The 26,941-nt window shown below is 35.3% G+C and overlaps 2 protein-coding genes across 3 annotated transcripts in view; one reads left to right on the top strand and one right to left on the bottom strand.

Annotated features, from left to right (window-relative positions):
* LOC144838026 (uncharacterized) overlaps nucleotides 1–23,758 on the bottom strand; it is a 38,816-nt gene extending 15,058 nt beyond the window's left edge. The window contains exons 1-3 of one of the 2 annotated variants that reach the window (XM_078693372.1): nucleotides 23,627–23,758; nucleotides 6,643–7,330; nucleotides 3,889–3,960 (exon numbers count right to left, since the gene is read on the bottom strand). In XM_078693372.1, coding sequence (XP_078549498.1) covers nucleotides 3,889–3,960; nucleotides 6,643–7,305 — 735 coding nt within the window. In that variant the 5' untranslated portion in view covers nucleotides 7,306–7,330; nucleotides 23,627–23,758. Of the gene's footprint in view, nucleotides 1–3,888; nucleotides 3,961–6,642; nucleotides 7,331–11,226; nucleotides 11,668–23,626 lie in introns of those variants that run through there. The other variant, XM_078693371.1, reaches the window with a different exon arrangement.
* Nucleotides 23,759–24,173: 415 nt separating this feature from the next.
* LOC144838325 (uncharacterized) lies at nucleotides 24,174–25,046 on the top strand. Its single transcript, XM_078693662.1, has one exon. It carries the CDS (start codon nucleotides 24,174–24,176, stop codon nucleotides 25,044–25,046), a length of 873 nt encoding a protein of 290 aa, XP_078549788.1.
* The last annotated feature ends 1,895 nt before the right edge of the window (nucleotides 25,047–26,941 follow it).

Genomic DNA, 26,941 nt, shown 5'->3' with positions numbered 1-26,941 from the left:
ATTTCATCATTTTGAGTGAGGCTCACTTTCCAGTATATTATATTACATAGCCTATGTAAATACGTGAACGTGATTGGTTGAAACTGCATCACACGCGAGGATCGTAAATCGTATATATTGACTGAGTAATTTTTTAATTATCGTGTCCCTGTCATTAAACATATAAAATCCAGCAAATTCTCGAGTACGATGATATTGAATTTTCATGTGGCAACACTTGCGATAAATAAACAAAAGTCATCTACTTGGACTTGAACTCGCGATGATTTGTCACACCATCACAACTTACGTGAAGAAATTAATTAACTAAACTATTTAAACTATGCATACATAGTGCCCTCATTTGTTATTAGCCCTCCCTAGATGTGATGAAAGACCGTTTGTGATTGGTTAATACGGTAGTAACCTGGTTCCGCGCGGCGTGCTGAAGATCCGGTGATTCAGCACCTCAATCGAAGAAAACGAATTATTATTTATTCGGCCTACCTGATAATAATATTATTATTATTAATGTAGGCTTATTGATGGAAATTCTTCTGTTAATTTAAACGACCTAGGGCCTAGGCCTAAGTGAATATATTATTGCCAAGGAATCATTAATTAGTAACACCTAACTTGGCAGGCTTATTACAAAGGAGGCCTAGCTACAGCAGACCCAGCAGTAGATATTCAACTTGTTGTTGGCTATGTAATATAACAGATATCGCCTTTTATATTGGTAAAATATAAGATTTGACAACCCCTTGGGAATGATATTATGTTCTCGAGAAATATATTTCCCTCAGCTAGCGCTTCGGTAAATATATATTCCCTCAAACAAAATATCATTCCCTCGGGGCTGTCAAATCTTATATTTAACCTCTAAGCAGTCAATATCTGTATAATATCGCATTGACAGTAGTATTAGTGTTAACATGTAAAAGAAATAAGAGGGAAATCCAGACCTTGATTTTAAAGGAGCGCCATGGCGCTGACGCTCCTTGGCGCTCCTGAAAACGATCAAAGGAGCGCCTAAAATAGCGCTCCCCAACATGTTACAGTGCGTCATAAAAATACCTATTGGTATTTCCGGGTTATAAGCTACATTACGCGAGTTTACATATTATTTTATTATATTCATTTACATTGGATTATCGCTAAATAAATAAAAAGTTTAAACAAAAGAGCTTACGCAACTCTACAGCTCACTATGTCGGTCACAAAAAATTTTTAAAAATGCTGACCTTCATTTTCGTCAGTTTAGGGTTGGTCGGGCGTGGCCAACACAATAGTTGTTGTTGGGCCTTATACTGGGATCAGATTATAAACCAGCCCTCCGGTATTGGTATGTTGCTTTTTGGTGAAAAAGGTTAAATCATCAACTTTGTTGTATACACAACATATGAAATATTCAATCTGGTCTAAGTCCATCCATCATGTTGCCCTTTCTCAGTCTTGAACACATCAGAATTTTGAGGGGGATCATTTCAAATGTTTGACGCTAGATTTAATCTTTTCTCCAAAAATCAGCAATCATATGAAAACATACCACCAACTTAAGAAGCCCTGAACAACATGTTAAACCCTATTTCATTCTTCTCAGTCTGCCTATCATCAAGCTGGTTGATGTTCTAATCAATTGCCTAAACATTCCATGTCCATCTGTTATAAAGTCCATTTAAACAATAAATACATTGTTCTGATTATTCACTGATCATACAGACTTAGCTTTTCTAACCCCCACATATATTTTTTAGGGGGATGGTCCCCTTCTTTTCAATGCAATGTTTTATATGTATTTGCTGTAATATTGATTATGAGTGCAATTTCTAACAATTATTATTAGGTGAATTTACCAAGGCCGGCGTTGTAATGGCTTTTGTACAGGAACCATAATAATCCTATAGAGAGTGCCGATTTGAACATTGTAAGAATGTAAATCTTATCTTCGCACGTAACTTTGTAGGCTACATTATACAGTGTGTATAATAAAAGGGGACCCTGGCCTACTTGACAAGGAGCTAATTTTAATCCTCTGAAATCCTTTTGAATTCAACTGGCCATATGACGACGTCATGACATCAGATAGACAACATTTTTATAGGAATTCATACAATTCAACAGCTTCCATAATAAGTTTTAATCATGCAGGTCACTTTCATTCTGAGGAACTATAACAGATTGAAATGTACTGTATATACGAAATTAAGTAGGTCACGTTATTCTGTGTTTAAGTATATACAGTATACACTATATATTGTATACATACTACATACAGTGCAGAATAGGTGAAAATAACGGGACCCGCCTTTTATTCCAATTTTTAACATGATGACGTCATCAAAATGAAACACGTAGGGGTATTTGGTTGCATTTGCGTCCTCATTTTTCTGGTTGCGACTAAAGAATTAGAATAGGTCGCACTCAAGATCGTCTGCTTGTGCAAGTTGTTTCAAACTGAAGTCAGGTATGATTTCCCTATTTCAACAATTTAATCAGTCTCTCTACTACGGAAGGCCGACAACATACAAATACTGCCAACAACGTAGGCTACGTTGTTGGCTTCGTAGGTTACATTGTTTGGCTTCGTAACAACAACCCTACGATGTTCTTAGTAAAGTAACAAGGTGTGGAAATTAATGTGTTAATTTTGACTGGCGGAGGACCAAGTTGTACATTACTAAAAAATATATACTGTAATATAATATTTTTTAAACGTGTTTCCTTCGTGCGTGTTTACCTACTCAACGGCGAATATAAATTTTCCACGATGTAAACGTACAGACACGATCCAACACAATGAACTAGGCCAACTAATAAAAATAATATAGCGTCAAGTCATCCAGAAACAATGCCGACAAAAAAGATTGTACAAAATTCATTCTAAATATAGTATCAGAACGTTCAGTCGGTCGCTCAAAAAGACTGCCGACAAAAGACCATAATTAATACATAATAATTTTTTTGGTTACATGGCATGAAACGCGATACTCTCTGTTTTACCGCAAACCTCTCACTTGTTTTTTTACTCGATACGAAGGGTGGCTACTGTACAAAACAGTAATTAAGAAGATCGTGTGTCTGGATTTTGTGTCACATGACATGAAAACTGTTCCTAAAATCCCACGACTCGCATGTTTTTCCCCTCTAAATTCTGGTAGGGCCTTTTTCTTTACACATGTCATAATAATCATTTAAAAGGCCGATGTTAAATCTTAACATGGAATATATATTTATTTTACATATATTTTGTTGGTGTCCTAGCCTAGGTGTTTTTATAATTCTCTAACCCAAGGTAGGATTAAATCATTCATATAGATTAGGCCGCCGAAACTCTCTCTGCGTGAGCTGAGGGCCACGGGCCCGATGTCGTCTCGTCGGCGGATGTCCTGCCAAATTCGGATAACCGATGCATAGGGCGGCTACAAAAATTGACTAGGATTTTAATTAGCGAACAATACATTGTTTGTTTGCATTGTCTATGCTTCTAAAGGCGATGACATTTGTGTTTTCTAACCCTACGAACCACCCTACGATCGACGCATAGATAATTATCATTTCATAAACAATACATCGTAGGCTGCTATGAACAATACTTCGTACGTAAGCTACGTTTAGAGAACAATGACCTACGATCTACCTATGCGTAGGCTACGAAAGATTACGCATAGATACGAAGCAGTAATTTCTTTCTGTACTGTAAGAATAGATCCTTTATGAATATAACCAGCGGCGTAAACCCAAAATAATTGCATTCTGGGCAGAATTTTTATGTGCTCAGAAATCAATTGAAACAACCTATAAATTACCGGGAGCTGATTTAAGAGGCTTGAATAAGCCTATTATCAGAAATATCCTGTAATCGGGGTATTTTTCAAATGGTGCACAAAAATAAATACATAAAAATACCTGTAGATTACTACTGACAACATTACAAACATTACAACGCCATGGTCCAGTAGCTGAGATATTTTGGTTATCCTATAATACAAAAATATTTATCTTCAAAAGCGTATTGCATGTTTTCAAACATATTAAAATATAACCAGTGGATGACATGAACACACTCATGTTTACATCTGGTTATACAAACTCCTCCTACTCGTTTGTCTGCAAATTTTTGCTATTGTACACATCAATACACATGTGGTATCCAAATGACCACAATTGTACTGGAAAGGTTTTATAGTTGAATCACCCCCATGGAGAAATGGGAGTTGTGATATTGGTTTTAACATGAAATGTATTGGGAGGTAATAAGTCTAACAGTGTTCTCCCCAGGCCCTTGAAGCGTCACGGTACCGTGACGCTTGGGATCTCTACCGTGACGCTTTACGGTCAGCCGTGACGCTTAAAAATATCAACCACAACTTTTCTAAAAATAGACTAATAACATGTACTTTCTAGAGCTGAGGCATGTATAAAGTGCCTAATGTATATGAGACACGTGACTGACCACTATATGACGATGCAAGCTAGAAAAAAAAGACTGCGCAACAAGTGTTATAACGACTACTGAGACGCGCTTTCATCGGCTGCCACCGAGAGATGTAAACATTTGTTTTGTTGCTGCCATGTCTCTCTTTCGATCTCCAGTTTTAATTGGCTGTTGTCTGAATCGTCCATTTAATGCGGCAACTTGTATGTTGTAAATAAAGTTTTCAGTTAAAATAATGATTGTATTGTTTTTCTTGTAAAAATGTTATGTGTATTAACAAGTAAATATAATAATGATATTTTCAATACCACACTGAATTAATTGACTCTCTATGGATCGGTGGAATTTAATTAAAAAAATTAAAATTAAAAATAGGCGCAATTCATTTGATAGCTGCATCGATCATATAATACATTTGCATTCCAATCAAGAAGGCTACAATCGTTCTGCTGTTTGCTAGCGCGCAATGAAGTGTTCTTTCCGGCCTACTAGAGGTGTCCTACTGACGAGTAGGCCTATTTTTTGTCATCGGGAACTTCCGCTTTATCGGGTATGTTTACCGGCGGAAAAAGTAGGCTACAGTACGATCGTTCTGCAGTTTGCTAGTGCGATAAGTGTCATTTCCGGCCAACTAGATTTGTCATACTGACGAGTAGGCCTATTTTTTGTCATTGGGGACTTCCTCCTGACGTTCGTATTGAACCCAAAAAATGTTTCTTATCGCGTATGTTTAGGGCTACCGGGGGAAAAAGTAGGCTACGATCGTTTTGCTGTTTGCTAGCGCGCTAAGTGTCGTTTCCGGCCAACTAGAGTTGTCATATTGATGAGTAGGCCTATTTTTTTTTCATTGGGGACTTCCCCCCTGACGTTCATAATGAACGCAAAAATGTTTCTTATCGCGTATGTTTACCTGCGGAAAAAGTAGACTACGATCGTTTTGCTGTTTGCTAGCGCGCTATGAAGTGTTGTTTCCGGCCAATTAGAGTTGTCCTACTGATGAATAGGCCTATTTTTTTTTCATTGGGGTCAGGTATGATTTCCCTATTTCAACAATTTAATCAGTCTCTCTACTACGGAAGGCCGACAACATACAAATACTGCCAACAACGTAGGCTACGTTGTTGGCTTCGTAGGTTACATTGTTTGGCTTCGTAACAACAACCCTACGATGTTCTTAGTAAAGTAACAAGGTGTGGAAATTAATGTGTTAATTTTGACTGGCGGAGGACCAAGTTGTACATTACTAAAAAATATATACTGTAATATAATATTTTTTAAACGTGTTTCCTTCGTGCGTGTTTACCTACTCAACGGCGAATATAAATTTTCCACGATGTAAACGTACAGACACGATCCAACACAATGAACTAGGCCAACTAATAAAAATAATATAGCGTCAAGTCATCCAGAAACAATGCCGACAAAAAAGATTGTACAAAATTCATTCTAAATATAGTATCAGAACGTTCAGTCGGTCGCTCAAAAAGACTGCCGACAAAAGACCATAATTAATACATAATAATTTTTTTGGTTACATGGCATGAAACGCGATACTCTCTGTTTTACCGCAAACCTCTCACTTGTTTCCGGCCAATATATATTTTTTTTTCATTGGGGACTTCCCCCTGACGTTCGTAATGAACGCAAAAAAATGTTTTTTATCGCATATGTTTACCGGTGGGAAAGTAGGCTACGATCGTTTTGCTGTTTTATTTCATTGGGGACTTCCCCCTTACATTCGTAATGAACGCAAAAAAATATCGTATCGCGTATGTTTACCCGTGGAAAAAGTAGGCTACGATCGTGCTGTTTGCTAGTGTGAAGTGTCGTTTCCGACCAAACTAGGTGTCATTCAGCATGAATTTTACGTGCGAGAGTACCATTTCCGGCCATCTAGGGTATCAATTACCAAAAACCGCTTCGCCACAGCCACAAACTTAGTATCGAAATCCAACCCCCGGGGGGGCGGAAGCGTGACGCTTGATGTGAATCCTGGGGAGAACACTGTCTAATCCTACATTTCTACCGCCCCTTGTGGAGGGGCGTTCAGGGTTTGTGGGAGTAATGGAATATCAAAAAAGTAAATTCCCTCTCTGAAAGTGACAGTAGAGCTTCTATTATTAGGGGACACCCAGCAGTTTGACAACAAATTTATAGGAAATGTTGTAATAAGGTTGAAAATATGTTTTGAATATAGCCAGAAATGAGAGTCAAATGTCACATACCCTTGCACCTCTTTTCCAATTTGGCTCGGAATCATCAAAGTCATCTGTAGGTCTTGTTGGATCGTACATTTCATCACTTGTCCTTTTGCGGCTTCCTCTTCTTCTTTGCTGGTGCCTATCATTGAGTTCTGTCTGTGTTCCTCTTCCTCCACTTCCACTCTCTTGAGCAAGCATTGCCTGCTGAAGACGTACCTTTGCAGCAAAGTCATCTTCTGTAATATCTCTGCCACGAGTATAGTTACCACCAGACATTATGGGAGGATTTCCGAGTAGAGATGATCCCATAAACTGATGACTTCTAATATCCGACTGCCACATATTGCCACTACTATACATGCTATCACTACTTCTGCCAATGTTTCCTCCTCCCAGACTGTTACTAAAGCTGCTCCCACCAAAGTCTCCACCTCCAGTGTTTCTCCCATAGTTTCCTCCTAATCCTAGACTGCTACCTAGACTACCTCTCAGATTGCTGGAGGGTGAACTTAACAAGCTACTTTGATTCATCATATAGTGGTTGGATTGGTTTTTTAAGGTGGTCTGGCTCATGCTAGTCTTGGCATTAAGGTTAAGGTTCAACAGCGATGGAATATTTCCGGTATTCTGTTGCCGTCCTCCCTGGCCATTGTACCTTCTTCCACTGCTACGCTGCTGTTTATGCATTTCTGCTAAGATATTTGCCAAACTTCTGAAATTAAAACAAATTATACAGTAACAGTACAATAGTAAAGTCATGGCCATAAAAAGAAATAAGTTATTATGGTGTCAGAGAATATTTTAATTTGGAAAGTTATTAGCAACTAGAACGACACTCCGAGAGTGCATACCTCCGCTTACCGTAAAATTCTCCAACATTAGATTTCTCTCGAAAATGTTTATTTTTTTATTTTTGTGTCGAATGCTGTGTGATAGGCTAATTTCACTGCAACCTTGGTGTAATAATGGTTATTCAGCCTTACACAGTTGAGGTCCCTGGTTCAATTCCTGCTGAGGATCCTTTTTTTCATCATCATTATTTTTTTTAATATTCTTTTATTATTTTTTGTTAATAATCTTTTATATTTTATATATATTTTTTTTTTAAACGTTAAAGTTGTATTGTTCCCCCAAAACATGAAAAATGAAAATCAATCAAATCACATTTTGAATAGACCATTTTGTAGTTATAATAAAGTTGTTCACTTTCGCCGAAAAAAAATCCGAAAAAATTATTAATTTCACTTAGAAAAAGGCAAAATAAGTTTATCATTTTTCCCAACTTGTCAACTCAAAAATTAGGCCGGTAGAGCGGACTCATACATATTTCATTTCATTATTTATTCGGTCTATTTCAGTATATACATAACAAACAAAAAATGAAATTGGGGAGACCAGGGTCAACCTAAGTGAACTTAAACACTGTAGCTGAGCCGGTTGTAAAGCATGTGAAGGAGAATTGATTGAGAAAGAACATATTAAAATATAGAAGAAAATGGGGTAAGCATAAGTGCGATGCGCTCTATTAAATGGGATTAACTAGTACTAAAGCGAAAAAATCCTATTTTAAAAATGAGAGTGGCCATATGCAGGCCTGGTCTTTTGAAAATTATAGGTGTGCCACAAATAAATTCACGAAATTCTGTTTTTACCCATTTTTTAGCACACTATTATTAAAGTTTAACGTGCACGTGCATCGTTATTTTGCAATTCATCAAAATGAATGAAATCTACTACAGGTGGTATGAAAAACAAAAATCAATTGCAAAAACCCAGTTTTCTACGCTTTGTACGAGCTGTGGACACAAGTGCGTTCGCAAAACGCAAACAAATTATATTTTTGGAATTCTACACTAGCGAAAATGCTCCCTGTGATAAGTAGACATGTACAAAATACCAAATCATTTGACTCAAAAGGTGTAAATAATCTTTCCTTTACAGTATGTGATCACAACAATATTTATGAAGTGTCCAAGAAAAGGCGACTATTATTAAGTAAACAATTGAACTAACCAAGCATTTAATCATTCACAGCTCAGTGCACTAGATTTACATTGAGGAACTTAATAATCTGCAAAGTATAGTAATAACTGATTGTTATATAAAATATTGTTGTGTATAAAAAAATATTTATTGTATACAGACAGAGAGTGTAATCCCATGATAAAATTTATAATCTCAATCTCTAATTTATGATAAATTTATACACAAGAATTTGAAAAAGTCCATTGGTAATCCATCTACGGTCATAATTTTTCTTTTACCGAATGGAAGGGGATTCCCTATAACATAGCCAACGTGCGAAACGGCTTGTAACATCACACAATGCACCCCTCAACTCTTGATAATAGATAGAGGGTCGCTGTTAACCTAAATACTTTTAATTTCAGATGTCGGCATGTATGGGAGGAGTCTGCAAGGGCTTTGCAGTACACATTAAGCATTTACACCTCACTGTTCATCCTGAGAATGATTTTTAAAGTTTGATGTGCATTTGTGTCCTTATTTCAAGTTTAGGTAACTTATGTTGCGCAATTTCTACATCATAACAAAAGCTACATGCACAAGTAACAAAAATTTGTTACAATTGCGCGTAAAAATGTGCATGTGCATGGACATTTTTACATGCTTAAAATGACATGAAATGCATACAAAGTTGATTAGAAATTGATTTTTTGAATTGACAATTTTTAGGTGTGCGTGTGTGCGCATAACTTTCTGTGGAACATTACATTTTTTTCAACAGAAAGTTAGCGCATGATATAAATTACACATTTGCTAAGTTTAAATTTAAAATGTTATTTGGTTTTAGACCTAAGTTTATAATACTATGTTTAAAATTGCGCGCAAGTAATGATATGCAATCGTAGATGTAATGAAAATGTTAGCTGCACAACGTGAATGACAAAATATGTGAGACACAAAAATTACAGAAAGAAAGAAGAAGAAAAAAAAAGATCTTAGGCAATCACAAAGGTTATCCGCAACTTGCGAATAACCAAAAAATCAACTCACTCCCCACCTTTTAGACACAAGTGATTGTTGATTTGATTAAAACAATGACTATCACAACCATAATGCAAAAGAACCAATAAATAAAATAATTTGCAATACAGTAAAACACTATTACTATGCTCTTATCAAAGTCGGGATATTGATGCCTCGCGACATCTACAACGCTGACAATTTTAGATAAAACTAACCACCCTAAAACACTGATTACACTTTTCTCAATCCATAGTAACCCCCCAATCGATTGGAAAAACTCGCTAGCTTGGGGTACAATATTTGATTCTCCCTAGTCTATTATTGTAATATCTGCATTGACAAATGTCCTCCAAAAGTTTTTGGAGAAAACATCCTTTCAAATATGTATTCAACACCGAATTTTCAAAATTATTGGGAAAAGTACTTTGCGAATTGTGATTTCAACTGGGAAAAAATATAGCAAAGAATATCAGACTGTTCCAATGAGGCTCAATTAATTGTCCTGACATGGAAAATAATACACAACATTTACCCAACAAATGCATATCTGTTCAAAATAGGCAAGTCAAACGACAAGAAATGCAATGGGTGTAATAATGTGATATAAATTAGATGTTTTACTCCTGTAAATTTACATTTCCAATATGGAAAAAGTGGAATTAATTATCCTCTCCTACTTACAATTAAATATTACGATAACATCTTTGGGTTCAAATGCAAAAATAAAATCCACATGTAAACCATTAATAATAGGTAGTGGGGTTCCTTAGCTCAAAAAAAAGGTCGATACTTCAAATTTGGTTAGAAGCATGAAATTCGCAACTTTTTTCGTATCGAATATTCGCAACTTTTAAGATTTGAGGCCATTTAAAATTTGACCTCAGATAATGTCAGATTCTGCATAACTCGTAAACTGTACATCCATAAACATGAAAATAATGGCAAATGATGCAGAAGTACTACTTTCTATTCATGTTTAATAGAAACTTATGCATTTATCTCAATACTAAAGGAGTTATTTAAGATCTGGACCTATTTGGCGAATCTTCAACATGGAAAAAGATGCACTAATATGATATTTACTGTGTTGAAATTTGTATTGGTGATTTAACATCATTACTACAGTAATTACGCAAAATTTACTACATGGTAACTTTGACTTAAAGAGCACTTGCACCGACCATGTTTTTATCGGTTTACATATCAATATAGTCATGTCAAAGAATTTAATTGTAGAGACTAAATGATATTGTACGTGTCCACAGTTTATCCGAGAATAAAACAACTGATACGAAAAAATAACTTCAGTTACTTTGGAGTTACTAGTACTTAGTTACTGTGTTTCGGGATCGCTAAACTTGGACCTCAACTGAGGCATGATACAATGAACTTCAAAAAAAAAAAAAAACAATTAATTGAAAAACTGTCTTTGCAAAAAAAAAGAATAGAGCTATTTGGATTTTGTTGTTGTTTACTCTACATAAATTTAATTTACAGTAAATCTATTTATGTACATTCCTCCACAATTACTTTTACTTTAAAATCAGAACAAATATGAAATTAATTTAAAGAAAAATGTCATACCTAGCTCCACATATTTTCTGTAAAATAAATACTTACTTTGTTGCCGAGGAAAGTTCTGGAGGTAAAACTGCGCATTTATCACTCGGAATACAAACATTGGTTGTCAGATTTGAAGCAGTTAATGGTAACTTAGGAAGACTAACAGAAGAAATGGCTAAAGCATTTGGGGATGGAACAAAAAGTCCAGGGCTAGGTAGTGACAACTGGAGACCTTGATTAGATAGTACCGACGATGGTGATGAAATAGGAACTGAAGTACATTTTAATGTTGAAAATCCAACAACATTATTTTTCAACCCAATGCTTGGCTGATTCTGTAAAGTTGTTGACAATACATTCTGAAATTGTTCCATATTTGTCTTTGATATCGCACAATGAATAGACGCCATAACTTCATCCATGTTCATATTAAACTAATCAACACAATAAATATATGGCATGGCCTAAAATGTCTACTTCATTCAAGCACTAGTCACAAGTAACTAATTTTACTTACTAAATTGGGATCATGCTATTCACACACTGGTGGTGAATGAGTGTTTGAAATCACTGATGCATGACAGGTGCAGTGGGTGGAGTCACAATTTTAATACAAAAACTACCATGGTGTCTTCAATTAAATGATAGTCTTATTGTTTTCAGTATAAAATAACTTCAGTAAGTTGGTACACAAAGTATTATTCCACAATGATACATTTAAATATTAATAAAAGACTATTTATAACTAGAACGGCATATATCCACCTACTGTAAAATGTCACCAGAAAACAAAATATATATTAGTCTATGGGCTGGGAGGGGCCCCCTGCATACTCCCCTCCCCACATTTTTGGAATTTTTATGTACCTATGTATCGGGTGAACTAAAAAATAGGATTAACATCAAATATCCTCATCCCCGAGATGGGTTTTTAACGGATTTTAAAAAATGATTTAATTTCAGATTTGTTACCAATTATGGGGTAGGGGGTAATACAAATAGCCATAAGAACAGTTTTCCTTGAACAAATCATTCATTCTTGGAATCAATGTATAGAGTATTTTCTGCTCTACAATTTGATATAAAATTCTGGTAATTAAAGACCCCTTCCCTGCAATTTAGGACGTTTTTTTGGAAAATAATACATATATATCACTTTAAAAACATTAAACCATGTCATTCCTTGTCTTAAATGTACGTTTTTGGTAAATTATGATAAAAAGTGAGAAATAATGCACTACCTAAGTAGCTCGCGGCGATCGACCTCTCGTGGACGGTCTTAGGCCTAGCCTAGCTAGGCTTAGTTTTGTAGGCCTAGCTGGTAAACATCGGTAACGTACGAACATCGTACGCTAGCTATATACCTAGCCTGACGTTGTATAGTTGCTGCATTAATTGTCTTTCTATTTTTGCCAGACTCCGTTGATACAAATTGGGGAAAACCCGGTATTTTCGCTGAAAAGTTAGGAGTCTTCCATTTGTTTTGGCCTCACGATCGATCGAAAAGTGGGTGAATTACAGGTGAAAAACAAAAATATCAATCCGCGCGCAATGCATTTTGGGATTTATAGCGGGCCGCTATAATTATTAGAATCGACTTATTTTTCACATTTTTAACCGTTTAAAGACGAAAAAAGTTATCGCAATAGGACCATATAGTATTATTTTTACATTAAATATAGTTTGTGATCTTAAATTAGATCTAAAAAACGTAGGGAAGGGGGCTTTAAAGATATTACAAAAGGTCACATCTTTTTTGAATATGGAAAAATGTCAATATATCTTTTAAATATGCCAACATTATTGTTTCAAAATTTGCAAAAATGATTCATATATGATAGCTATAAAAATTCTGATTCATAAAACCATTTTTAGGTACATGTATATAGCTATAAATATGTACACAATTTAACAAAACAATCAGTTTCATTACTTTTCGTACATTTTTGGGGTAGGGGATAGGTAATATTAGATGTTAAATAAAAGAAAACACTATGAAACATAATCAATCTTGATTTAGTATGTTTTGAAACATTTCGTTTTTGTTTGCATTGGCCGACTTGATACAGATGCAGATTAGTTACCATTTGGTATAAATAAAGACTAGCCATTTGACATTCATTTATGTTATACAGTTATTTATATTAGTTGATGTCTGTAATCTAAACCTTTATTGTTTACAATCAAAACATTACAAGAAAAAAAAATAATGGTATCTACAGACAATGTCTAAAAACTTATTCAATATATTGTATTTAAATAGAGGTGCACAGAAGATGCATTTGAATATCTCTAGAAAATTGGACATGATGGATCAATTCAAATGCTCCTGTATTGTATTGGTAAATATACAGTTCACTGGTTATGATGAATAGCTAGCATTCTTTGAAATTAGGCCTGTAAAGATAAATGTAAAATATTTAAATATTCCACAAAAATGATTATAATATTAACTACAATTTGATTATGAATATATGTTTCAAAAAGTAGTTTATTTGCTTACATATTTAATTGAAATCACCTTACACTTTTCACTTCCAGTCGATACTTTAGAAAGATAAACCACACTGATATACTCCATAGTTATAGTTGTCTCATTCCCATTTCTAATACCATACTGGAAAAAAACAAGTTGCATTGTTTAAATACAAACAATTATAGATTTTTTCTTCTGATTTTCATACATACTGCATAGCACTCCATTTAAAATGTTTGTTTTTAGGCATATCAATATCTAACCAAGGGTAGTAACAAAGTGCGAGGCAACGAGGCACGCAAGTGTGGCAAGTCAGCAATTTATTCGAGGCATCGTTACATCATTTCCCAAAAATGCGAGGCAGGAAATCACCGAAATTCCCTTTTGCACCTGCCATGTATTTTAACTCGAAATTTGTTCACTTTATGCTGAATACCACACCTTAGAATTAGTACTTTAATGAAGAAAAATCACATAAAAAGTAACAATAAATCCTTTAAATTGGTGATTTTACCAACATACTGTTCGCGAATTTTGCATACTCAATGTTCAATATTTTGGTTTCTATGGAACGCCAAAAGAGCAAAATTATTAGAGGGCTAAAACCTCTGTGGAATCCGCATTATTTGGTGAAAATCGCATTAAATTTCAATAGATTTTGTCACTGTCAGTAAGGAAAAATGTTACTGTTAATACTGTACACGGTTTCAGTAACTTTTTAAAGAATAAAATAGAAAAATTCATCATAATATCCTCAGTAGGATGTCCTAGGTCCAGGCTAGGTAGTGATGTTAATTTAGGATCGATTATTATTCTTTGAAAACAGAACAGTATCAGCAGTAACATATATTACAGCATTTTTATTGACAAATTAACAAAATATATTGAAATTAAATGTGTATTTCACCAATAAATGCATTAGAAATTGACGTATTCCACTGAGTTTCAGTCCTCTATTATCATTGCTCTTTTGGCGCTCCATAGAAACATTTTTATTTAAAATTAATTTAAGGATTTATTTGTTACTTTTTATGTGATTCTTCTTCATTAAAGTACATATTAGGCATACTTCTAAGGTGTAGTATTCACACAATAAAGTTTTGACACTTTTGTAAAGTAAAATTTGACTTGAATGAAAAAAATCGATCGTTATTATATATATATATATATATCGTCAATAAACAACATGATCTATTTAGATACTCTAGGCCTATTATAAAAACATAAATAATTATTAGGCCTATAATATAGCATAATAGCACGTTAAGATATGCCTCGCACTTTTTTGAAATTGTAAACTCTATGCCTTGCATGCTTTTGGAAATGATAAAATGATGTCTCGCACAAATATTTGGCGTGCCTCGCATACCTCGCACTTTATCAACACTCTCTAACCAACTTCAGTTTAACCAAGTAGTTTTTTGTTATGATTCATTTACCAGTTGATACTTCTACAAAATGAAACCATAATCCATGTTGTCTCATTCCTATTGCATACTACTCTGTTATAGGCCTAATATAATGGGAAAATACAAGTTGCATTGTTAGTGATAACTAACAACAATTGTATAGGCCTCTACTAAAATTATAGCCCGCATGGTCATTAAAGTATAATGTAGAGTAGCCTGGACCTAGTTAATTTTGCCTGGCAAAATTCTCTTCACTAAAGTATAAAATATAAATATAACAATATTTAACCAACTTCAGTGTACTGTAGGTTCATTAGGTTCCAATACAATAGGCCTAGTTAATATGTTCAACTTACCAAAGCTAACGTTCTTGTGCTGGCGGAGGTACGTATATTGTACCACCAATCGAGGTGAAATCTGAATTTATGGAGCCTGCAGTTTAGTCTTCATATCTTTGCAATACCATCTAGCATCATCTATAAAACCTTATTTAGCATCTGTAATGTTTATGGAGGTTTATAAACACTGTTTTCACGGTGTAAACAATATTTCAAACTGTTATTACTTTTAAAATATTATTAATTTTTTTATTCCCGAGAATTTGAATTCAGAAATTGGTTTACTGTAGGATGATCAAACAATCATTTTTTGCTTGGTTACACATTTTGAAAATGTGGCGAAAGGTCAAAGTGAAAGGTTATAAAATAAGGCTAAACACGAATAGGTCCTTAAATCTTGACAAGCACTGGTCACAGCGAGGTAATTTTGGTCTCAAATTATTAGTATTCACTAGCCGGTCTGAAAATAATACTAAAAAGTGGTCCAGAATTGGGACCATGGTCCGGATTGCCTCCTAAGTTAATTTTATATGATAATGGACAAATAAAGCTTTTCAGTATTCAGTATTAACACTAGCAGGTCTGAAAATACTACTAAAAAGTGGTCCAGAATTGGGACCATGGTCCGGATTGCCTCCAAGATTACCTTTACCACATATCTATCTGTATTTTCATTTTCAGACTCACGCGATTGACTACATATACCTCCTTGGCGGTGGTAAATAATACCAGTATTAAAAGACTCATCGATATCTTCCTTTCATAAGTGCTTAATACTGTATGTGGGGCCACTTTTTATCGAATAAGTTCTATCCAACATAATTTAAATTCTGTCTCACTAGTTAAATCTCTATTCCGAAATGAGTTGACTTTGATAGGTTTCAGTCAGAGTTTATTATTATTTACCAGGAGTTCATGATCAACTGTATCAAAGGCTTTCTTAAGATCCAGGAATATTGCTGCTATAGCCTTACCATCATTCAAATTATTAAGTATATAGTCAGACACGTCTATTAGGGTAGTGTCACTGTCAGTAGAATAGTTCTTTCTAAACCCAGATTGAAATGCATTGATTATATTATTAGCAAGTTATACAGTTGATCATGAACTGCTCGTTCAATTATTTTGGAAATAATTGGCAGCACAGAGATTGAAAAGTGACCCACATGATTAAAACTTATTATGGAAGCTATTGAATTGCAGATATGAATTCATATAAAGATGTTGACAATCAGATGTCATAACGTCATATGGCCAGTTGAATTCAAAAAGTCTGATTTTCATCTCTTTCATAAAATTTCCCCGAGTTTAAAATAGAATATTTAATTCATGTCATAGGATAGCATAATTGTTGGCATTCATATTTTAACGTATGTGCATGTTGCGTTTGAGTGGATAACCCAAACTCATCAGAGTGACGAGTTCAAATCTAGTTTAAACATAGATTCTGAGCTGAGATTTCAATTTGTTTGTTTGGTCATGTCCATGTTTTCATGGAATTGTCCTACTACATTTTTAGGAAGTTACTTAAATTACTCAAAGATTAATGAACGGAATAAACGTTGCCTTAATATTCTCTCGCCTAAAGCCTTGGACTGGACTTGATCTTTGTCAAACTCACTCATGACTGCATTATTGACTTCAGATTCAGAATTACAGTGTGTAAAAGGCATACGTTGTCTGGAGCATAGTGTGACCTCCCTACTTTTAATGTACCGTATATTTCGGTGTATAAGTCGCACTTTTGACACGCAAATTTGACCTCTAAATTAAGGGTGCGTCTTATACACCGAACATAAATGCCTCACCACACAGATTGTACATATCGTCACCTCGTTGCCTAGGCCTGAGTAGGCTAGGCCTAGCTACAGTGTACTAACGTAACGGCAACCTGCTTCTGCCTAGTTTTCAAGGCATTTTAGCGTGATGTTATACTAAATATGATGAAAAGATTTGTTCATTATGGAGCTGTTTTAGGCGCTCCGATACAATTTCATTTGAAACGTTTACGATTGGAATAGTATTTATTTATAGTTATACGCACGATCGCCGACCCCCAGCGCAAGCCCTTCTTGTCGGCCACAATCCCACATGGTGTATGGTATTCGACTAGTATATTCTCCAGTTGATTATAGCATGGACCTACCGTACATACTTCTCGGATACATAGATACTAATCGAATACGATTGTCCGTGAAAACGTGCGCCCTCTCGAAATGATCGAGCGAGGCTAGCCCACACACGTGCGTGTTATACACACGGTCATGCACTCGATGTTGTGGGTGTGAAACTCATGAATAACAAGTTAGAAAGAACTTGTTTAGGGTAAGAAAAACCTAAATAAAGGACGCTGTTGTAGATATAACAAAATATATTACTACAATAATATTGATTACAATTTTTTTTTAAAAATTGTTTTGATGAAATATAAAGTGCGTCTTATACATCGACGATATTAAAAATACCGATATTTTACTCTCAGTTAGGGGGTGCGTCTTATACACAGGTGCGACTTATACACCGAAATATACGGTAAATGATATATTCACCAATAATGATATAAGTAGTTCTTTGATAGTAAACCAATAAAACTTACGTTTGCAAGACAGTTTCGTCTAGCTGTCAGCTTGACTTCTTCAGTTTAAAAAGGATAAAAAATTCAATTCAATTTAAAGCTACCTGCTGTCAAAAATATATTACCACTGCACAGGTGTAATTGTTGTTCCGCTTTAAAATATGAACATGGATTTTAAGTGGGGGTAGCAGAAGGTTACATGTGAATGTTTATCATTCATTATCTCAGTAAATCCTTCTGATAATACAATGTGAGGCTTAAGCAAAATATAACGTTAACTAAAAATCATGAAAGTAAACCATTTTTAGTCTGCTGCATAAAAATAACCAGTTAAAATCGGTGTGAATAAATTAACTCCATTTTCTTGGGAGCAGAAACAGGACAAATTTGTGGTAACTGGTTAAAAGGCAGCGCAAAATAAATAGTTAAAAACACCCATTCAATTCGGTAGAACGCCGTTAAACCGGTTATCACTGAGCAATTTTTAGCTGCAACACGAAATACGGTTATTTGATTGACAGTTGTAACCCCAGATACCGTGGCGTACCATGTGTGTTTTTCTCTTGGTTTTGACAGTCGAACGAAGAAGTGAAAATGTGTGTGGACGAATGAAATCACAAGATATGTTATTCAGTTGTGGGGAGAAGAGAAAGTACGGGAAAGGATGGCAGGCAATAGAAAAGATTCACAGATATATAAGAGCATTGTTGGGAAAAGTGAAAGAGGAATTTGGGTTAAACGGTTAATTTGCATTATGCAGCAGAAAGAGACCCTTAGATGTGAAATTAAATAGTTATCAGCAAATACAATAGAGCAGTATGTCTATGCATGGTCAGTCTGTAGTAAAACAAATGCAGGTTCAGAATAACTAACCATTACTTTTCAGTTGAACAAATACAAACATTAACACAATACTTCTAGGGCTTCTAAACTTAATTTTGCTTAAACTCACTATCCATATTTTCAAAGAAATGTTTACGCAAAGGTGGGAGACATCCTTCTACATGGGTTGTAAATAATTCATCCAAACACAAATCAGTAACAACTTAATTAAGACTCATTGCTATCCAATGAAGTGTGAAAATAATTGTGTTATCTTTTGCTGTGAAATATAATGCGAAATTTTGTTCACCTTAGTTCATTAACTGAACAAACGTACCATGGAAATAATTTTAATCCAATAAATTGCAGCATGCAATTCAACAATTGTTATCGCGATGAGGGCGTGATCAGGTTTCATTCTCCATCCATGTATGAGACAAGTAGTGTCACCATAGAGTTACTATAGTCACATTTCTAGCTCTCTGTGTAAAATGTACGTGCGCGAACGCTAACACGATGGCGCGCACACGAACATAAATATGTTATATGTTAGTCCATGATATGAAATTGATGGGAGTAAGTTAGTTGATATGGGTTGTGTTATTATATGGAGATATGATTGAAATCGTATAACTATAATGGGATTTTAAAATATATAAAAATCGTGTTGTTTATTTAAACAATATCATGACGTCACAATATGGAACGCCTCCTCTGCCTTCAGTTCACATTTATCATGCAGTACACACCAATCGTCATGCAGTACACACCAATCGTCACCTCATGCCATTATTTGTACCATTACACTCATAAACATTCATTATATACTGTACATATTAGCAGTCATTCAATACAATACGTAATTCCAATGTATCCTATACAGGGATGAGGGAATTTCAATTTCTTTCACTTGTCCCAGGACAAGTACCTGCACGAAATTCACTTGTCCGAGAAAAAATTTTACTTGTCCCTCTTTATTGCGCAATAGGCATAAAATTACACAAGTGTCAACAAATGTCACGCAAGTGTTTATTGTCTATTTAAAATTCAGCAGTTTATAGGCCTAGCCTAGACTTTTTTAGCCTGCTCAATATTTTGATAAAAATAACGGTAATTTTTAGGTTTTATTTTATTAACAAAACAGTGTGTAGAGTACAGTACTGTAGGCCTAATTAATAAATAGTAGTTAGTAAATAAAAAATAAAAGAATTGAATTACCAAAAAAAACTGTGGTGTCTATTATATACAAACGTATCATAGCCTAGTCATACTGTACATGTGAACTGATCTTTATGCCTACTGTAGCTATGCCGGCTAGCTAGGTATATTTAAATTATTTTTTTAAATAATTTCTATTTTGTCCAGGCATAATTAATTAACAAAATAATACTTAATTAATGTAGGGCTGGCTAGGCCCAATACTAATAAAGCTTGCCACTAGGCCTAGACCGTCACCATGGGGAGAGAGAAAAATACCTCCAGGCCCCAGGCCATCCATACTCTAGAAGTTAGGCCTCCTCCTACTCTACTACTTCTGTACGGAGAGAGGATGTTTTTGTTATTATCCAATTCACTAAATAAAATAGCTTGTTGCATTTCACAGGTAAATTTATAAAAAACATTCTTTTCCCTATGAAACCACTTTATCAATTGTCCGTTCCATGCACGAAGATGTACAGAGAAAAATGAAAATACTGGGCCTACCACCTCCTCGCGTGTGTACAGCCTCCATGTTGATGCATGGTATTTTTGATCAACAATACCTGGTAGAGTCCATTAATTACGGGGGTTCTTTTTAACTGGGCATTTTTTAATTACCCAGTTAACCTATGTCTCAACCACTGCATGGTCCAAAAATGTTTTAATTACCTCCCCAAATAGACAATCGTGCAATCTATAATGATGTGACTCAGGTCATTGACCAATCAGTGATGTATTAAATGCACTGGGTTTAATGTGCTTTGAAGAAGCTTGCTATTTTTATTAATGCACATGGCTAACTGTGTTGGCACATAGTTTTCTGTGCACTTAGTTTTAATTTCCTGAATTTCAAAAGTGCTTGTCCTGGGACAAGAGGATACGTCAAATGTGGTTGTCCGACTGTAAAAAACACTTGTCCCGGGCGTCAGGCAAGTGGGTTCGCTCAGCCCTGCTATAACGTCCTAAATACATACAAGTACAGTCTTTGTAACTAAACACTGACTATGACAGCCCTAGTACTGATATAATGTATACCATAATCTGTATAGTTAGGCCTAGCCCTACAGTACTGGCTAGGCCTAAAAAGATAGTTTCTCTGTGTAGTGTATATACTCTGACCACCGCTCGTGAGGTAAACACACGTGTCGTGGATTACAGATTTTCTCTAGTAAAAAATCAATTCGAACTATGGTTGTCTATCCCCACGCTGGGGTAGCACTAACATTTCATTTTGTTTAGCCATTTGGCGAAAGTCAAAATATTTTTTTTAGTCAAATCAGTTTATCTATAGCCAAAATGGCTAAAGTTCAATTTTTTTATTTAGCCAAATGAATCGGTCATTAGCCAAAATTAAAAATTGTTGAAATATAATGGTAAAAACGTTTTAGTTAATTTATCTATGTCAATAGGTCTATACACTGTTCCCTGAACGTTTTTGTAAGGCATTTGGGGAAAGAGAGCCATGCCTAAATCACTGTATATTTGAATTGTTGTTGTATTTTATATGATCAAAACAATTGTTCAAATTGTTTTTAATCATACAGCATTCATGCAGTTATCAATTTAATAAGAAACATTTTACAGTTTTCTGAAATCCCCTGAACGTATGTTATTTTTGTTTTTTACGCGTGGCTGGTGGCTTCCGTACTATACCACGCGAAAATCGTGTCCTAAGACTTTCACAGTCACCCACCGTCACCGCCGCGCAGCGGGTGAATGTTTTTAAATTGGGTATGCTCAAGAGGTGCGAAAGTGCAGTAGCACAGGCCTAGGCTAGGGGCCTAGGCCTACAAAATTATGTACGACGGTACGTCGTAGGCCTATATGCTAAAAATATTTCTAGCAAACGAACACTCGTATCGTTGTTGAACGTGCAGATAATATAGGCCAAAGCACAGGGAAAAGGCGTTTCTGTCGGGGGAGAAATTTATACCATCCCGGCTCGATTATTTATTACCCAACAACACAGAAGCCGGCGGCCGGCCTTGCTGTTTATATAGTTCGCAATAAATGCATGTGTGTGTTTAGCTAAATCCCTGTTAGACTCTACCATTTCCCGAATGTTGTTTTGTTTACTCTACTGACGCACTGCACGCACAAGGAAACTTTATTAAGGGTAAAATATGAAACTACATTATTGGAGCCTAAAATGCATAACGCATAAATATTGATTTCGATAAGATCATTCATTGAAGATACTATGTTTTTTTTTAATCTGAAAAGAACACCCTTATCGAAAAATAGACAATCCCGGTAAATAGCCGACCGTCGGCTGTCGAGTCGTCGTTCGCTTGTGCAGCGCAACACGTGATAGTTTGGGTAGACTCCATCATCCATGTGTCGTGTAATGTCGGTCTCTCTGTGCAGTCTACCTCTGCTATCTCCATCATATTGAAATAACAAAGAGACGCCTGGTACAACGAAACAAGTTGACGAAAATGGAGCTTGAAGTAAACAACATGATAACGAACAAAATAAATGCTTGAAGATCGACAAATAGACCTTTTAGTTGGACTTTATGCTTTCGCCAAAATGATTATTTTATTATCTATTTTATCATATGTCATAGCCAAAATGGCTAAAGTAGGTAAGTATTTTTCGCCAATCTGGAAACGTTTTCGCCCATGGCGACTTGGCGATCGGCCAGTGCGAGCCCAGCCACGGCCACGATTAACTTCTTTCATTTTCTGGTCAGCGAAGTCAGCTTGGTACAGTCGGGGGTATAGACACAGGAGGAATGTCAAAACAATAGCCAGTAGGCACGCATGGCCAGTTTATTTCATGACTCGACCGACCATGTACGAACAACAGTCGGTGGCCGAATTCATCAACATCATCGATAGTCCTCTCGACGACATAATATTGTACATTGTATTACAAAAATCGCACATTGATTTTATAAAACAGTTTACAGATACTCTACTTCTTACTGTAATTTATGATATGTTCAAAGTTGTTTTTTGTTCATTTAACGTTATTACGAATTATATAAGCGTATTATGGAAATGAAAGTAAAGTTGAAGAATAAAGAATATATTATTATTTTGTGTAGCTGACTTTTTACAAACTAAATTTATTAAATATTTAAAAAATAAAACTGAAATAAAAAATAAAAAGACTTTCCTTTTAGTAGTAATGTAGGCGTACTGTTAGTATTCTGTGTTAATCTCATACTCAAATAACATAAGGCCTACTATAATAATAAATAATAGAAAAAGTAGTCAAATCGGAATTTAAAAAAAAAACAAAGATTCATTAAAACTCATTTCCAGCACTTCCATGCTTCAATCAATATTTTAACGTCCGAAACAAAAAACTGACGGTAAATTTAACATAACGCCTTTGCATGGACACTAGCTTGCTTTAATGGCGTTCCATACATATTGCTATTATTGTGTTGGGGGCCGATGTGGCATGTGGCCGACATGACCGTAATCCTAGGCTGCTAGGGCCTAGGCATATATTAGGTACCTACTAGGCCTAGTGGCCTAGGCCTAGGCTTAGTAAGCCAGCTAGGTCTAGGCCTAGGAGATAGGAAATTTCAAGTACTACCCTTGTTAGGTCTACCCTAATAATAATATAATAAAATATAACAATTACAACTTCGTTTCTATCGTATCAAGCATTGTTTTCTTACTTTAATTACAGTCGCCTCGAACTTTCTTTACACAACACACACACCACCAACAACCACATGCGTCATTTACATTTTTTAAACGCCACACACACACACACCCCCACACGCGACGCGAGACACACACCACAGTCGCCACCAGCGGGATTATGGAACGCCGTTGCTGCCTTCTTCGGTTCATTCACCATTCGGCCCTTTACAATTACTTTGGCTCTTTCACCATTGGACAGGCAGTGCGCATTATTTTTTTTTTTATTCAGGTATATAGTAAAAAACATGCAGCCCGACGGATGAAATTGTTGATTTACACAAAAATGTATATGGAAATAGTCTCTCAGTACTAAAACTGCTGCTTGCTTTATATCGGATTACGTCATCTCTTGTGACGTAGCGGGCTAGAGCAGCAGCGTGAAAAATACAAAATTTATACAAAACATTTAAAAAATTGAAAAGCCAGTTAAAAATTAAAGTTGTGTTAAAAACTTCTATACAATTTAGATACACATGCATAAATATATTTACAAAGAAAGAAGGAACAAGGACATCACCCATGTGTGGCACATATACAGACCTTGTTGCTGGATATGCTGATGATCTAGTACTTAACAGCTGGTCATTAGAACATTTGCAATCTATGGTAAATCTTATACATCTGGTCTTCAACGAATATGGTCTCCAGATTAACATATCTAAAACGCAGACCATGGTGTATAACTGGCAAAGAGATGATGGAGAATATCCAACCTCTATTATCAACATCAATGGCACAAATCTGCATAATGTAAACACATTTAAATATCTAGGAGTCTGGATGACCTATGATAACATCAACATAGGAAAACGGGAAATTCATCATAGAATAATATGTGCTAAGGCTGCTTTTGCTGAACATAAGAAACTCCTGACAAATCAAATCATTAACCTTAGAACAAGAATCAAATTCCTGAACGGATTGGTTAGAAGCAGACTGATGTACGGTTGTCATGCTTGGAGACCAACAAACACTGAAATCGGACTAATAACAACAACTTACAACAGATTCCTCAGGACGATGATTAGAAATGGTTTCAGACGCGTCAACCCACCAGACGAACATACACAATCAGACGATGAGAAAGAAATAGAGTCTGAGGAAGAAGAAGAACAACAGGAAACTGATTGGCGGTACGTTGTCAATAACCAGAGGCTCTACGCAATAACCAACACGATATCAGTATTTGAATTCTACCAACAACAGCAATCTAACTGGATTTCACACTGTATTCGGAGACAGAACTATGATCCCTGCAAAGTTCTTACATTTTATGACCAAAAAAGTAAATTGATAGGAAGACCGAGCCCAAGTATACTCCAGAGAACTATAAATGCTAGTCAACTAGACCGAGAAGACTATATAAGGAAGTGCTTCCAGCATCTTTTATAGAAGACAATAACTACTATGTCCAGTAGTCATTAAGTTGATTAAATTATATGTCTTGATGTTTAATTTTAAATGTAAATAGGCTGGGTAATCATCAGGAATAGTCCTGAACAGGGAGATAAGCGCCCCTGCCCACCGATGAGTTTCGGGATCCCTTTGACCCGGAGGGGGAGTACCCGTCAGGGTCCCTACTTAGGGTTACAGGTCCCAGGTTTTTAGTTTTTAGTTGTTTTAATTAGTGTTCCATGACCTTCTCATCAAAATTTATGTCTCTCATTGTTGTGCTATGTCAACATAATGTCAATGACGGCGAAATGTCCCCAATAATGGGGATAGCTATGCAAACAAGTAACAAGTAAGTAACCCAGGCAGCACTTTATGACTTTATCCAAATTCCTTCACTTGCACTGATGAAGGGCTAGTGTTGCTCGAAAGCTCTGCTAACTTTTCTGGCTGTTTTACTTTATCGTTTTGATTTAGCTTTTCGCTTTTTTTTGTATCTCCATTGAGATCCAGCCACTGATACCCACAGCATTGTCATTTTTCAGTAATTTGCCTTTAGTTTACATATATATAGCTACTCATTTTTTTTAAAATTTATTTCATATTTCATGACCAAAAACAGGACCAACGCAGCGGTAACACACACACAAGATAAATATAAAAATCAAATTGTGCAATTAACAATTTATGGTAAATAAAGATATAAAGATATATTAAATTGTCCCCCTGGCGGTAAATACATCTTTAATAAGTTTGATTTCAGTTTTTTAAAAAAACACCATATCTATATATAAATTTACGTAAGGGCAAAATTCGATAAATCGTGCGTTACTTCTAGAATGTTTACTCGATGGTATAGAAAGTTGGTTCGTACTTTTGGTACTGATTTTAACCACCTGATTTAACCCTGTTTACTAATTAAATTGAGTTAGATAATTAGTTATTGACGATTAAAACGAATTTAGATTCAACGATTTGCCCCAAATAGCGGTGTTTTCCGATCATGGTATACACTGTCTAATGGATGTCTATCTTGAAAAATACCCGTACACAATAATACGAGGATGCCTCGCATTTTCCTATCTCCTCCTACGATAATTGTTTTTAATAGCTGAAAACCGGTTGAACAGCTCGAGTACAGCATCATAATGTTGAAGAAAAATACTATTTTGATAGATTTAACATACGTTTATACAAAAGGATTGCTTGGCGATGAATCGAACATTCCAATCTCTCCCAACATTTTGTATAACACAAGTAGGTAAATTTATGTGCCCTTCGGGGATAAATTAAAAACCTTTGACATTAAATACATAAACTATTTTTGTCCCATTTGAAGCACAATTTTTTTACTGTGAGTGTGGTGGTACTGTTTAAACACATAATTAAACTTTAATATTGCTTCTTAATAGAATTAATTAATAATAATTACAAAAATTATAAAAGTCGTTTTGGTGTATCGTTACATGTACTTTACTATTTCAATCGACTATGACAGTGACAGTTTCAATAAAGTATTAAATCGAAAATGTTTAGTAGTTTATTATTTATAAAACATAAAAACATGTCGTTATGGATAAAGAATATTATTTAAAAATGGTGCCTCTTTGCACCCACCCTCTTACCATCCCTCAACCCTAATATACAAAACACAAATTGGGTTTGTTTACTCAAGTAATTCCCAGGGTACTAATTTCAGTTGGCTACATAAATCACCGTGTCTGTTTATTACGTACATTTTAAATCGCCAGTTTTTTACATTGAAATTACTGTGTATTCGAGATCTGTGGGCACGACCTATTTATTACGTATATTTTAAATCGCCAGTTTTTTACATTGAAATTACTGTGTATTCGAGAACCATTTGTGGGCACGACCTAGATGGTACGCGAGCG

Source organism: Antedon bifida, chromosome 3 (assembly GCF_963402885.1).
Source record: "Antedon bifida chromosome 3, ecAntBifi1.1, whole genome shotgun sequence".
Lineage (NCBI taxonomy): Eukaryota > Metazoa > Echinodermata > Crinoidea > Comatulida > Antedonidae > Antedon > Antedon bifida.
This window is presented reverse-complemented; position numbering and strand designations above follow the sequence as displayed.